This window comes from Thunnus maccoyii, chromosome 13 (genome assembly GCF_910596095.1).
Source record: "Thunnus maccoyii chromosome 13, fThuMac1.1, whole genome shotgun sequence".
NCBI classification, from domain to species: Eukaryota; Metazoa; Chordata; class Actinopteri; order Scombriformes; family Scombridae; genus Thunnus; species Thunnus maccoyii.
The window spans coordinates 1786069-1801898 of record NC_056545.1 but is presented as its reverse complement, the minus strand read 5'-3'; the positions used below and the strand labels follow the sequence as shown (position 1 = coordinate 1801898).

The window sequence follows — 15830 nt, the reverse complement described above, 5'->3', positions numbered from 1 at the left end:
ATAATCAGCGTATTAAACATAACAGAAGTCTGTCTTTCTAGAAAAGGAATATAATTTTTAGTCAGGTGATGTTTTTAATGTTTACTAAACTTAAGAATGATGTTATGTACAGTAGTATCATGTTCTGTCTGTCTTGCATACATTTAACATTTATTTTCATACAGTAACATTCTCACTATGATCATTTCCTTTCAGTCTTGTGACTGGTAGCTCATATTCCTTTTATTAAAATTAAATCCCGACCTTGGTAATGAGCTAATATTTTTCATCGTGGTGTTCAAGTTCATATAGCCTGCATGAAAGATCCGCTTTTTGTAGTCCATCTCCAGAATATTGTAGTTTCACCACGTTTTTCTCCCTTCCAACATCTTTATTGACATACCAGTTCACACATAAACAGGGAAATCCAGTGTATAGATAGAACATTCAAGAACAGACAAAACAGTCATTAATACATACAAACGAACGCTGTTCGCATAAAGACGTCGTCCAGCGTCGGATTCTCCAAGTCTATTTGAATTCTCCCGCACACATCTGTCCACATCTGTCCCGGACCTCGTCACGTTTTCCATCCAGGTCAAGTGAAGGCGGTTAAGAGAAGACGAGAGGAGGGACTTTCCGACTGCAGCCTAACGGAAACATCCCATGAAAGAGGAAAGAAAGAGGTGAACAGTCCAGCTGTTGTTGAAGAAAAGGAGAAAGTGAGTATTTAATATTTATAACAACACGTTGCTTATTAACACTAAATTAAAGTTTCAAGCAGCGATAAACGAGCCCTTTTTCAACTTTGGCGCGTCGGAAGGAGCATCAGCCGTGGTGTCGCTATTACAGTCACTGTTGACAGGCTCTGATCATCAGGATTATCAGACACTGTGTGAATGATTCAGTTTTTATTCCCTGTGTTTGCACTACGTGGTGCTGGAGATGATGTATTTGAGAATGTGTGTATATTTGATGAACTATGGTCCTGTTTACACCTGGTATTAACATGCGGATCTCACTTCCCCGCTCTATGTGCAAATAAACACGGACATTATTTCCGTTTTCAAAGACCAAATTTGTACGTCATTCATCCAAAGCTGAGTTCAACTCGTTTGATAACAGGATCAATATTCAGGATATAAATAAATATTCCGCGTCGGGAGAGAGAGAGAGAGATGCAGCGATCTCCATTCAGAGACACTGTTTAAGCATAAAATACACATGAAGCATAACTTCATTGATTATTTAAATCTCTGCTGACAGGATCTAATGTTAATTAATGTTCTGTGTTCTTCTACACATCCAGTAGATCAGCTGTTACACACACAGTCCAGGTTCAAACTGTCCTGAGTTCATTATGTCGACCAGCAAAACTAAAAACTGTCGTTATCAACTTGACAGGACAAAGGAAACTATCCAGCTACGTAGTCAAGCGAATAGTTAATGGTTTAATTTCTATTCTAACTGTGGATATGAAGAGGGAAACCTGTTAGGAGACAAAACGGGAGGTGGATTACGTTTTTAATTCACATGAAAAAATAGTTTATCCTGTTATCAGGCAGGTTGAGCAGCTTTGGACGGAGGGTCTTGTGTCTAGTCTGCCGGAAAATAGAGGACGTCAGTTGAGTAGGTGGTCCTTCAGTGTGGCCCAGGATGCATTGCGTTTACACTGCTAAAAGAACGTGACCACATGTGGCCCAGACCACCTCCGAATGTGGTCTTAGTGATCGGATCTCAATCCGTCCTCAATGCGTCTTGGGTGCGTTTACACCTGTATTCACAGCTGTCCACTAGTGATTAATACCAGGTGTAAACACGGCCTATGTGTCACTCACTTCCTGTTGCACGAAGGCAAATCTACATGAGTGAAATATGAATGCAGCGATATATTTACCAGAGGGCAACTGACATGGATATACATGTTCATGAACAGTAACTTGAACCTTGACATTTTCAACTTTATGCTGTTACACACACACCTGTGACAGGCCTCACCATGTCTGGGTTTTTTTCCTGTAGTTTGCTTTATTAAGTGAAATTTCCGCAGGCAGCTGTTTAAATCACACAGACTTCATGCTGTTTACAGGATCTATAATGAGTAGTTTCACTACGAGCTTTCTGGCTTCTCTATAGACAAGTTTCCTCTGCCCGTCAGTCAACAGAAAGATGCCTGTTATGAATCAGAAAGCAGTGGTGACCTTGATCAAGCATTATAGATACCATTAACAGGTTCACAATATATATACACTGGAATGTATGATTTGAATGGCTGTCTGTGGAGATTACCCTTCACTATGCGGAGAGGCAGACATCATCAAGTCATATTCCTCTTGACATTATATATTTTTTACTGTAATTTAACATTGTGTCTCCTTATTTTTACAGTTGAGGAGACACGTGGACAATCCTCAAAACCTGGTTCAGTGGCAGTGAGTTGTGTTTTTGTTTGTTTTAACATGACAAATTAGAGATGAGTTAGTGTAGAAGATGTGTGGCGTTGCTCTTGAATTTCATATTGAGCTTTATACTCGCCAACAGTGAATGTACCCTGGACTGAAACAAAAAATAAAACACTGTGGAACAAGATCTGATCCGAGTATTAGTGTGAACATGTTAGAGGAGTTACTCAGTAAATATGGGCTCCATCACACAAGTTGCAGCATAGAGTTAAGATTAAGGCTACAACTAACGTTTATTTTTCATTATCGGTGAATCTGTCGATTCTTTTCTCGATTTATTGTTTAGTTATTTGGTATGTAAGAAAATGGTGGAAAATGTCAATTATTATTTCCCAGAGCACAAGATACGTCTTCAAATATCTTGTTTTGTCCACAACCCAAAGATATTCAGTTTACTGTTAAGGAATCAGATAATTTTGGCATTTATTTTTTTTAAATGAATCAAAACAATTTAATCAATTATCAAAATTGTAGGCAATTATTTTTTGTCGACTGACTAATCGACTAATTAACTATAGTCTAAAAGAAAGCTATTTTTTCTGTGTGTATAGAAAAACAGAAAAGTGCAAAAAAAACTTGTCTGAGTTACATTTATTAAGCAATTTTAATTTTCTCTTAATGTGTTTCAGCTGCAGGTCCCTCCGCTGGAGCAACTGGTGGAAAAACAATGGCAGAAGGTTGGTGTTAATTGCTTTTAATTGGTTATTTTAATTGAATTGGTTTTGCAGCAGATTCCTCCACCATGGTGTTCAGATTGATTAGAAACCCAGAATCTGACAATACAACCTACTAACTTATTTACTACATGGTTGGATATCTAGAACATGATCAACAGTTATGAAAGAAAACCATAGTCACTCTTAAATTCTGAGTCTGTCCACCCAAGAAAAATGACTCAACAGGTCGTAATGTCAGTCGCCCAAAAACGACACAGTTAGTAGCGACAGCTGCCATCTAGTGGTCGTAGTAATTCTGACCCGGAGCAGTGGTGCAGTTCAGATGACGAATATTTATGTGGAGACGGTGGGCTGGGTGGATGGTATCACCCGAACAGTGGACTTTCCCAACCCGTCTCCAACTGGAAATCAGGACAGTTTTTTAAAAAGAGTGATTACGATCGTCCACTAACCATAACCCCGTGGTTATTATTGTAGCCATGACGACGAGGGTCTCCTAACTTTAAGGAAGTAGTAACTTTAACCTACATCATGTTTCTCTAACCTTAACAAAGAGATCATTTTAACTCAAACCATGATCTTTCCCTAAACCTAACCAGACATTAAAGTTATAATATGTAACTATTCTGCATTAAACGCACAATATGTCATTTCAACTGCTAGGGGTCTCAATCAAAACAATAACAAAAGACAGAGTGTGATGACGGTGTGAAGTAGCAAGGGATCATGGGAGTTGTTGTCTTCATTGTTAAATAACCAGCTTCACCAGGATAGGATTACTCCAGTGTTCATCATTCAGGATGTTTTTGCCCGCAGAGGTCTCCTCCTCTCCAGAACATACGGACCCGGAGATTACAGGTAAAAACACTGAATAAAACTGTTTCACCTAAAAAATCAGTGTTTCTCCGACGATGACCACCGGACTTCCTGGAGGGGCTGTTAGCCGAGCTGCTGCTAACGTTTGTCCAGTTTATTTCTCTGATAACTTAAGATCCAGACGTCCAATGACTAAAATCCTTCTTCCGGCTAAAAGATATAGTTAAAAACCACCTAAATTTATCATGAAAATGTGGCTTAAAACTGAATAAAAGTCAATTTATAACAGTTTGTGTGGAACAACCACAACGCCGATGTATTATCTTGTATGTGTGTAAGTTACTCTTTGGTAGACGCCATTGTAGCGGACAAACACAGCGCCGCCGTATGCATCTTGTGCGTGTTTACTCTTTGGTAGAGGAGGTATGACGCCATTGACAGGCGACCAAATGAAACGGTCCGTTACTTTGATTAAAAGTAACATTTTGGATAATGTAAGTACAACAACATATATAACATAGGTCTAGTTGTATTTAGACATTTTAATGTGGAATAATTACATATTATACCTTTGAGATGTCTAAAAACAACTAGACCTATGTTATATATGTTGTACTTACATTATCCCAAATGTTACTTTTAATCAAAGTAATGGACCGTTTCATTTGGTCGCCTGTCGATGACGTCATACCTCCTCTACCAAAGAGTAAACACGCACAAGATGCATACGGCGGTGCTGTGTTTGTCCGCTACAATGGCGTCTACCAAAGAGTAACTTACACACATACAAGATAATACATCGGCGTTGTGGTTGTTCCACACAAACTGTTATAAATTGACTTTTATTCATTTTTAAGCCACATTTTTATGATAAACTTTTTAGATCTCAGTTGTTTTTAATTGTATCTTTTAACCAGATGAAGGATTTTCGTCATCATATATCAAGTTATCAGAGAAATAAGCTGAGCGTTACGTTAGCAGCAGTTCGGCTAGCAGCCCTTCCTGGATGTCCTGCCGAACATCGCCAGAGACACATTGATTTTTTTTTTATGTGAAACTGATTTATTCAATTATTTTACCGGTTTTAATCCCTGTGTACGTTTGTTCTGGAGAGGAGGAGACGTCTGTGGATAATTCGGCTCCTGGTAAAAACATCCTGAACGATGAACACTGAAGTAATCCTAACTCGAAGAAGCTGGTTGTTTAACAATGAAGACAACAACTCCCATGATCCCACGCTACCTCACAACATCATCACACTCCGTCTTTTGTTATTGTTTTGATTGAGACACCTAGCAGCAGAAATTAACTACCGTAGTTTTAACCCATAGACTGCATAAAAATATGGACGTAGTTACCGTGACGTCACCCGTTGGTTTCTGAAGAGCGGTTTTGAAGCTCAAAGTGAGCCGCTCCGGCCGTCGCCATCTTGGCAGTACGTGACGCTGCCTAACTCCCAGCCAATCAAAAATGGGCAAAGAGGCGGGCCGAATGGCTGAAACAAGCCACCTAGCGGCTGGCGGACCTGTCACTCAAAGCAGCCATGTCCTTCATTATGCATAACTTTACAGCTTAATAACATTTAAACGGATGAGTTATAAAAAAATTCACCCCCCGTACAGTTGTCATGAAAGAGGAAATTAGCTACAGAGACCAAAACCGTTGTTTGTACCAGGCTGTAAACATGTTTATTTCTGCTGTAAAGTTGGGCATTTTAACATGGAGGTCTATGGGGATTGACTCGCTTTTGGAGCCTCAAGTGGTCGTTCAAGGAACTGCAGTTTTTGGCACTTCCGCATTGGCTTCATTTTACAGCCCCGGAGGTCGCCGCTTGGTTTAACCACAACATTGTTGCATCAGAAGGCTTTTTTTTAATTGTGTCCGATAGATTAGAAAACGCTCCTTCTGGAGTCACATGGTCAAACAACCTATTTGGTTGTTTCATTTGGAGGACTTGTTGTAAATTCTTTTAAAACTTTGGACAGAACTAGGCTAGTGGTTTCCAGTCTTTATGCTAAGCTGAGCTAACAGTCTCCTGGCTGTAGCTCCATTCTTACGCACAGACATGAGAGTGCTATTGATCAACGCATCTAAGTAAAGTAAGAAAAAAAATGTCCCAAAAAACGTCATGATGTTGTAACTATTCCTTTAAATCTGGTAATACCATGTAGAATTTACAACAAGTCCTCCAAATGAAACAACCAAACAGGCTGTTTGACCATGTGACTCCAGAATGACACGTAGGAGCGTTTTCTAATCTATCGGCAGTAATCAGTAGGATCAGCATCATTTGTCTGTGATTTGCTGTAGCTTCATATTTAGTGGACAGATACAAAAGTGGTTTCAATCTTCTCATCTCACTTTTGGCAAGGAAGCAAATCAGCATATTTTCTAAAATGTCAATCTATTCCTTTAAAGATAATCATAAAGTCTAAGACTTGATAGTTTTACAAAATCACATTTGATCACATTCTTTCAGACTGAATGAATGACTGAATGTCAGACGTATACACTTAAAATATCGAAAGTAGTTGTTTTGTAGTGTTTTGCAATGAAACCCCTCTTCAGAAGAAATGTATAAATTGTCTATAGTTTTATTATCTACAAATCCAATCAATCTGTGTTTTTCTTCTCCTCTCTCCTCAGACAAGCACTTTGTGGATGAACATAGGGTCGATCTGATCCAGAGAGTGACCAACATTGATTCCATTTTGGATGGGCTCTTGCATAATCACATCCAATTAGAAGCTTATGATAAAATCAGGGCTAAGACTACATCTCAGGAAAAGATGCGAGCGCTCTACGATGCCCTGAAAGCTGGTAAAGAAGTCAAAGATGCCTTCTACAAACTCCTTGAGAAATATGAGGGATGTCTGGTCAGAGACATCAAGAAGAAGACCAAAGATACCTGAACAAAAATGTTCTTTTATATCAGTGCTCTTTCTCTGTGGAGCTTTCCAGCAAAATTTCACAGTTTACAGTGGATGCTTAATGAGACTCAACTTTGATACCATATATGCATTTTTACTATTCCAAGCCAAACTTCCAGAGGCCTTAAAAATCTCACCAGACATGTTTTTTTAAATCAACATGTTTTTTTTTTACAAATGACTTTATATAAATGAGCTACCATAAATGAAAACAGAGTGATCAGAATGTTTGTATGTAAAGTAGGTTTAAGCTTTCATTTATTCCAATTCATTCCATTCTGTTCAATTACAATACATTTATATTAGAGTGGTCCGTCAAAAATGTTTTTATGTTTTTAAATTTATAATAAAATGTTCTGATTGCTGTGTGGCTCTTACATTTGAGTGAGTTGACTGTTCTGAATGTGTGACTTGTGTTCAGATCCCAAACATTTAAAAACATTACAGGGGTTTTAATTCTTTAAGAAGGTGCTACTGTACCATTGTTTGACCTGCGTTTACACATTATGATTGGTTGTACATCTGAAAGTGGGTCGGAGAGTGTACGGATGCCGTGAGTTGGTGCTGCTACCATTTGAATTTGCAAATTTTGATTGTGCAATTGTATTTGTAGAGAAAGATCTAAACTTTGCCAAACTTCACATGTAATTATTTCATATCTGTTTGTGTAGAGAATGTAAGTTCACTATATATGTATATATATATATATAAACTGGATGCTCTGAATGCTTGACCCCTACAGTGAGGGGGTCTGGGGGCTCTGTTATGCTGTGGGGGGCATTTTGCTGGCATGGTTTGGGTCCACTTGTCCCCTTAGAGGTGAAGGGTCACTGCTAATCAATACAAAGTTGTTGTGAGTGATCACCTTTATCCTATGATGATACATTTCCATCCTGATGGGAGTGGTCTCCTCCAGGATGACAATGCCCCAATTCACAGGACACGAGGGGTCACTGAATGGTTTGATGAGTATTAAATGATGTGAATCATTTGACAGACTGAAACAAACATGAATGTTTTGTTCTTTGGTTCATTCATTTCATGTTTTGAGTGACTAATGGCCTTTTGCAGGTCAAATTAGGTGTTGCGCTGTGAAAGGATGATTACACTTAATATTTTGAGAATTTTAATGGAAAGAGACAATGAATTTGTGGAAGAAAATGTATCTTGTTGTATAAAAATCATTTACTTACAGAAGCCCTGAAAGGCAAGTGAGAAAAAAAATATTTCTGAAGATCCAATTTCTAAGTCTGATTTAAATTCTTTTCTCGTCTGTGTTTATGACTTAAGAACAAGTGAAAAAAAAAACGTTTTGAAGTTTTTTTTACTTTTGTGAAAATAGCAGGTGGATTTTTTTATTTATTTATTTTTTATTTACAGGATTTTTCAAAGTGTTTGTTGTTGTAATACTCATTTCGGTCATAGGAGGGCATAACTGCACCACTACCCCATGTTCTAAATAAGACTGAAAGCATTCATGTTTTCTTCCAGGTGAGTTTTAAGTTCTCCATATGCTCTAAACACAAGGTACATATACTGTGTGTTAGCAAGTTATGTAACATTACTGTTATGTCTTTCTTTTGGCTAGAAAAAAAAAACACAAGCCATCTGTACTTTGGAGCAATATTTATACTTGACTTTAGTTTTGAGTGTTTCCATTTTATGCAACTTTATACTTTTACTTCACTACATCGTAAAGGGAACTATTAGATTTTCCTCCACTACATTTATCTAACAGCTAAAATATTTTTTTCTGATTAAGATGTTATGATAGACAGATGAATAGAGTACTTTATTTATCCCAAAGGAAAATCAAATGTAGGTGAGAAACAAATGCAATTGAAGGTTAAATTATATAAATAAATAAATAGACCAACTCAAATATAATATATAATATAAAATACATAATAACACTCTAAAAGGGGTCATTTTGCATAACAAGTACTTTTAGTTTTGAAACTGTAGGTACATTTTATTGCTAACACTGCAGTATTTTTACAGTGTGTTCCTACATTTGATTACATATAAACTACAGTTATTACTGTGTTTGACAGGAAGGTGAAAGTACACACAGGGTTCAGACTGGGCTGAACCATTGTTCACTGGAAAAGGGGAAGCGGTGTGTTTGAAACTGGATATTATGAGGATTAACAGTCAAAGTTAGAAAAGTAAAAGATTGATGGTGAAATATCTGTCCTCATATTAATATTTTAGCATTTAATGTAGATAAATAAGGTGGCAAGCAGGTTTTAAAACATTATTTAATTTGGTATCTGCCATTCAAATGTACAAAAAAAAACCCCGCCACTGAGAGCAACTCTAAGTGTTAACACCTCATGAATGTGAAAGAAAGAAACAGTCCGGATGTGGTTGAAGAAAAGAACAAAGTGAGTATTAATATTTCTCACAACTTGTTCATTCCCTTTGAAAAATGAATCTACTATTAGATAAGACACAGCTTCATGTTCTGGCTGTTTGTGTTCCTGTTTTAACACAACTGATATGATTATAGCTGTACAGGAACTTAAAGGTAAACAGGGTTCATTGTTTGTCTTGAGAGGATCGTTTGTTCCACAGATAACCGTCAGCCGTGTGTTTATCAGCATGTTTTACTATATTTAATTATGCCTGATAATATTCTCCTTTGAAATCAAGTGCTGGGAGTTGGACTGTTGGATTATTACATCATCAGGGACATGCAAAAATATAATTATGTTTGGACAGAAGACACTCAGAAATATACTGTACATGTCATACAATAAACTACTGTTATCTGAACATAGATATAATAGTCAAGTTCAAGTTCTTTATTGTTACATCTCATTACGCATGATTAAGAGAGTAAAAATCTTAGGTAGTTATACTATTTGCTCCGTATATGGTTCCCTTGAGTCATATTATTAGCAAATTTAAAAGGTGTTTTTTATCACTGTTACGCTGATGACATTCAGCTGTATGTCTCTTTTAAACCTGTCTGACTGCCATAAAGGACAGGATGGTTAGCAACTTTTTACCAACTGTACCAACTGATAAGACTGAGGTCCTTATCCAACCCAGTCGCTAGAAGAAAACATTGGCATTAAATGTTTCTGCAAACCACAGAAACATTCAATATATACGTTTCAACACGTGAAATACGTATCATATCAACATTTCTACAAACGTTGCATATTAACATTTCTACCCGTTGAATAATGATGTTTTATAGTGTGACAGCGCTTTGGTTAAGGTCTGGTTAGGGTTAGGGAAAGATCATGGTTTGGTTTAAAATAAAAATAAAAAATAAAAAAAAAACGGCCGACATCTCACTAAAAAAAGCTGTATTCTCGCCAGAAAAACGGCTGCAAATGTCCTGACGTCTCGCTAAAAACACCCGCCTTTGTCGGTTGAAACGGGAAGCGGACATTGGTTTCGAGGTGGTCTCGAACCGTGTTCTGTTTAGAAATGTTGAGATGATATGTATTTTGGAAATGTTGATATAATACGTTTTGCTGAGGTTTTCATATGATACGTATTGTTGAAATGTTAATATGCTATGTATTTCACGTGTTGAAATGTTCAGCCTTACAGTCTAATCTTAAAAACCTGGGTGTTATATTTGATCAGGCTGCACTTGGATCAACATATCAGATCACTAACCCGTTCATGTTTCTTTCATCTAAGAAACATTACCAAACTCAGGTCTGTTGTATCACAACCTGAACCAGAGATGATTATTCACACTTTTATATCATCTAGGCTGGACTATTGCAATTCCCTTTTGACCTGCCTCAGCAAGTCGTCCCTGGACCGTCTATAAATGGTCCAGAATGCTACTGCAAGGCGGTTGACCAGGTCCAGCAGGACGACTCACATCACACCCATGTAATCTTCTTTACATTGGCTTCCCATCAAGTTTAGGATTCATTTTAAGGTTCTTGTTTTCACATACAGAGTCCTGCATGGTCAGGCACCTGTGTACATCACTGACCTGCTCCATCCTTACATCACCAATAGGTCATTTAGGTCTTCTGACCAGGACTTACAGGTTGTCCCTCGCGCTCCAATAAAAACAAGAAGTGATCTTTGAAGTGGTGGCTCCAACACTGTGGAATTCTCCTCCTAGGGACATATGATCTGTGGTCTCTGTTGACGCCTTTAAAAAGCAGCTAAAGACTCATTTATTCAAACTGGCCTTTGTCTCACCTCACAGTGTCTAGTGTTTGTATTTTGTGTTTTTAAGGTCTGTTGTTGCTTATGTTTTATTGTTTGTTTCTTTTATCATATCTTATATTGCACTATTTTTAAAAGTTTTACTCTTCTTCTTGAAGCACTTTGTGACCTGCTCTGTGAAAGGTGCTACATTAAATAATCTTTACTTACTTTGTCTTACTTACATTATCTAAAGCACTTTGATCTGCTTACTTATTATTTGAATTAATAGGTACTTAATATATTAATGATGATTCCATCTCCAAAATCAGTGAAACAATGATACACATTCCCAGGAAGGACCTTATTTTGTTGTTAAATGGTTTTACAGCTCTCTCAGTGAACTGGGACTTTAATCTAAATAAAATATCTACTGAAAAATATTACTTTGTATTTCAGTGTTGTCCAGCAGAGAGCAGCATAGACCTGCCAAAACTAAACAAAGCACTGTAAGCACATTAGTTTTCATGAGGAGACATTTCCTGCAGCAGTTTGCAGAAAAGCAACATTTGACCACAATGGCTGTAATGAGGATTTAATAAATAAAAATAACAGTTCTGTGGATTATAAGTCTTGAAAAGCTTCACCTACATTTGGAATAAAAATATTTTACAATATTGTAACATGTTTTTTGTGAGGGTGGTCTGGCTTATTTTTCTCACTTTTCTTTGTCACACTCTTTGTTTGTCAGAGATGTCAATAAATATTTCAGAGAGTAAATGGAAAACAGCCCTGACCTCCATCCTGGAGGAGCTGGATGAGTCAGAATACAAGAAGATGCTATTGTGTTCCTGTCTTGACAAAATCCCTAAAGGTGTGAAGACTGGCAGGTCCAGAGAGGAGATGCCCCAAATAATCATCCAGTATTTAGGAGTAGATGAGTCCATCTCTGCAATCAATAAAGCAATGGAACAATTACCGAGGAACGACTCTGCGGTCCAGGACCTGCTGCGCCCCTTTGTAGACAAACCGAGGAACAAATGTGAAGAGAACAGAGGTGAGTTCACACAATTATTAGTGAATGAATGAATTAAATTTTTATCATTGTGTCATACATACAAGTATATGCCCAGCCCGCAACAACACTGATTACCAGTTTCTCGGAGAATCGACTTCAAAATACCACTGCTTGTCCATAATTTACTGAATGGTTTAGGTCCAAGATACATATCAGATGTCTTGACCCAGTATGAACACTGCAGACCTCTCAGGTTGGCTGGTTTTCTAAGAGTTTGGCCAGTGTCATGTTGTCAGACCCCCAGTAAAGAGGTCAGTTTGTATAGGTTAGACACTTACACCATGTCTCTGGAATTCAAGAAAGGTTTGTCCTTAAAATAGGAAAACAAGTCTGTCTTTCTTTCTCCTGCAAATTAAAGAAAAGAAATGGGCTGTCCTCTATAATCTTTTAAATATATTGTCAAATTTAAACAAAATACAGTAAACAAATGGGGATAAACAGACAGAATGATGTCAAACAAAACCCAGTTTGTCATATAAAGTCTGCTGGTTAATGAAATGAGACCAAAACAAACAAGAGCTCTGCTGCACTGAAGAAGGCATCAGTGTGGAAACTGACTGACTGACTGACTGTTTGTTTCTTCTTTTAAAGATCAACCACAGAGCAGCCAACCTGACAAGGTAAGAGATTAAATTAAGGTTAATTATGAATTTTACGCATTGCACACAGTCTCACATACTGGCGTTATTTTATACACATTTATGCTGTATTTATGATCAAATAAATAGTTTTAGTTTCAAAGTAGACACAAACATGAACGAGACAAAGACAAAAACATTTTATCCTAAGATAAATCTACACCCATGGCCACATCCATCACATGGAGATACTCAAGTAAACTACAAGTACCTCAAAATTGCACTTAAGTATAGTACTTGAGTAAATGTATTTAGTTACTTTCCACCACTTCCCCCAACATGAACCTCAACACCAAGTCTGGACCCTCATAGCAACACACACACTCACACACACTGAAAGTCACACTGATGTTTGAAAGAAGCTGGTGGATTTCTATAAGCCACATGGTTTCTGAAACTGAAAGAAACAGAAGATAAAAGTGGGATGAAGCTTTATAAAAGGAGCTACTGACTCATGTTTCTCACTTTGCTCCTGCAGGAGAAGAAGACCAGCAGTGTGACAGAAAGTTGCAGGTAAAGATTTCTCTCCTCAGTTTATTTATTTCATGTATTCATATTTCATTTCATTTCATGTGCTGCATGATGTTAGCACGTTAGCTCTGCATGCTCTCTGTGAGCTGTGGTTAATTATGGTTTAATGTTAATTAAGTCACACGATGAGCTGTTTTTACAATTACAACTTACAATTTCATTTAGCAGAAGCTTTTATCCAAAGCAACGTACATCTGAGAGCTGATACAACACAAGCAGGGATCTAGTGTAGTTTGTTTTTTTATGTGAGAGCAGTTTACCCTTTAGAGAACTGAACAGTCCCTCCAGGATTTCCTTTTGTGTGTGTGTGTGTGTGATTATTGTGGCCAAAAAAGTTTGATTTTGCAGTTGCTTTTCTCAAAAACAGCAATACTACTTGTGATGTTTTATGTGCTCTTTTTGTGCTAAAATTGCTGGAATTGGAGAGTCATAAAATGGATAAAAAGCATACTGCATATCACAGAAACAACTACATTTCAGTGCTAATGTTGAATGTATTTTCTGAACATAAGGGCCATGGGCTCAAAGTTATATAAAAAAGTAAATACTGTACTTGAGTTCCATTTATAAGCCTTTATTAAATAAACTCTACTTCGTTAGAGTTTTGAGGTGCTTGTACTATACTTTAGTATGTATATATAATATTATATATCACTGAAAGTATGGCCGTATAAGACCAACAATACAAATAAAGAATACAAATTAATTCTAACCTCCATCTCTGGGTGTCCTGATGCCCAAAACATACAAAGTTTTCAGCACTAAGAGAAAGATTTTTCCATTTCTTTGAAAAGTGAAGTCTGTCACCTGGCAAATACCTGACTCACTAAACCTTTTTTAACCATTTTGTTGCTAGAATCGTAGGTAAAGACCACATCAGCACTGACCAGGAGCTGCGTATGGGGGATTTCCTCATCAGCAAAAATGGCAAATACCAAGCTGTTTTCCAGGTGGGGAAACAAATATTCTTATTTTGGTCAGTTAATTATTATATGGTTCAATTTTATGTTCATATGGACATGAAAGAGCTCCCTGTATAAATACACAACAGATATCATTTTAAAATGAGAGATATATTCTTGTCATTCCATATATTGTGATTATTGCAGCACAAAATGACAAACCTCATATGCTGTTTTGAAATCAGTCCATTATGGATTATTGAAACCAACTATTAGATTTAGATTTTCTAAGTGTCCTTCTGCTTCAGTCCAGCATTGTTACCATATTTTAGCTTCCCTGTCTATTGATGTCCAATTTGTTTCCCCCACAGGAAGATGGCAACTTTGTCATCCTTGCCGATGGTGATGAGCGTCCCATTTGGGCAACAGGAACAAATGGTTGGAACCCATTTCGACTCATTGTACAGCAGGACAACAACGTGGTTATGTACACCAAAGAAAACAAGCCGGTTTGGGCCTCAGGCACCTGGACACATCGCCCTTGGTACAGCACTAGGATGCGCCTGACTATGACAAATGATGGTTTACTGGTTCTTGACAAAGATGGAAAGACTATTTGGAGTGATGGAAAAAAGTGGGAATAATGATATTTTCAGACTGAAGTCATGATGTGGCAAGAAACATGTGCTTTGTGCTTAGATCCTAATAAAGGAATGTAATATAAAGCACTCAGTAATTTATGGTTATTATTATTTTGTCAAAGGTTTGATCACTCTGTGGAAGAGATATATTGATGATGATATTTATATTGATGGTGATGAATATTTGTATTTCCTGAAGAAAATGCTTGTGATTTCTGCATCTGCTCCTGCTGCAGGGACTGCCAATTGGTCCGTGGCTGGTGGCCCTGTCTATGGTGCTCATTAAAGGGCTTTCAGTCTAGTGGGAAGTGCTAAGTACTAGGTCTAGTTTTTCGAACTACTAGGGTTTCTGAATAATTGGCTGTCGGACCAATGGCATGGCAACGCTGCTGCTCGCCAGCCCAGCTTCTGAAAGAGTCCCAGCAAGAAGTGTTGGTGATTCATGTCTGAAGATACCACTCAAAGTCGGTGGTAATGGAATCATGTGTTTAAGAGATATGCTGGTGTTTTATTAATGGCCTCAAGGGGGAGGTATTGGTGCCATATGTCATGCACATGTTCATGGTGAAGTTGTGTACCAAGTTTCATCTTATTAAAGACAACAGAACTGTTGAAATATCATATTATATTGTTACTGTAGCACCCCCTGTTGGTGATTTTGCATCAAATGTTACACACTTGTGAAATGTGGCTGAATGTACAACATTGCCAAATTTAGTTGCAATCAAATTTTGCATTGAAGCGTTATGGCCCATTAAGTGCCTTTAAAATTTTGGTAACCAGTTACAGACAAACGGTGAACAATATCCAAAACAAACTCATAAGTTTTTTTGGTGAAATGTGCCAAAAGAAGCAAAAAGTATGTTTATTAGGCAAAAAAATCCAAAATGGCACACATATGATTTACAAGTCAAAACTGGAATGACGTGTTTATTTGCAAATATGTGTGAATAGAAACGATTCAAAAAACATACAGAAGAAGAAAAAGAATAATAATAAAATAAATAATAAAATGCAGAAATCTGAAATTAATTTTGCTTGAAAA

The 15830-nt window shown here is 37.3% G+C and overlaps 1 protein-coding gene across 2 annotated transcripts; it reads left to right on the top strand.

Annotated features, from left to right (window-relative positions):
- The first annotated feature begins 9213 nt into the window (after positions 1 to 9213).
- On the top strand, positions 9214 to 15602 carry LOC121909806. Of its 2 annotated transcripts, none has more exons than XM_042430530.1 (6): positions 9214 to 9251; positions 11747 to 12052; positions 12665 to 12693; positions 13190 to 13224; positions 14099 to 14192; positions 14516 to 15602. In XM_042430530.1, the coding sequence occupies exons 2-6, from the start codon at positions 11749 to 11751 to the stop codon at positions 14786 to 14788; spliced, it is 735 nt and encodes a 244-aa protein (XP_042286464.1). In that variant the 5' UTR covers positions 9214 to 9251; positions 11747 to 11748; the 3' UTR covers positions 14789 to 15602. The 2 variants fall into 2 exon arrangements, with proteins under 2 accessions (XP_042286464.1, XP_042286465.1); XM_042430531.1 differs by having other exon boundaries at positions 9215 to 9251; positions 11870 to 12052.
- Positions 15603 to 15830: the final 228 nt, after the last annotated feature.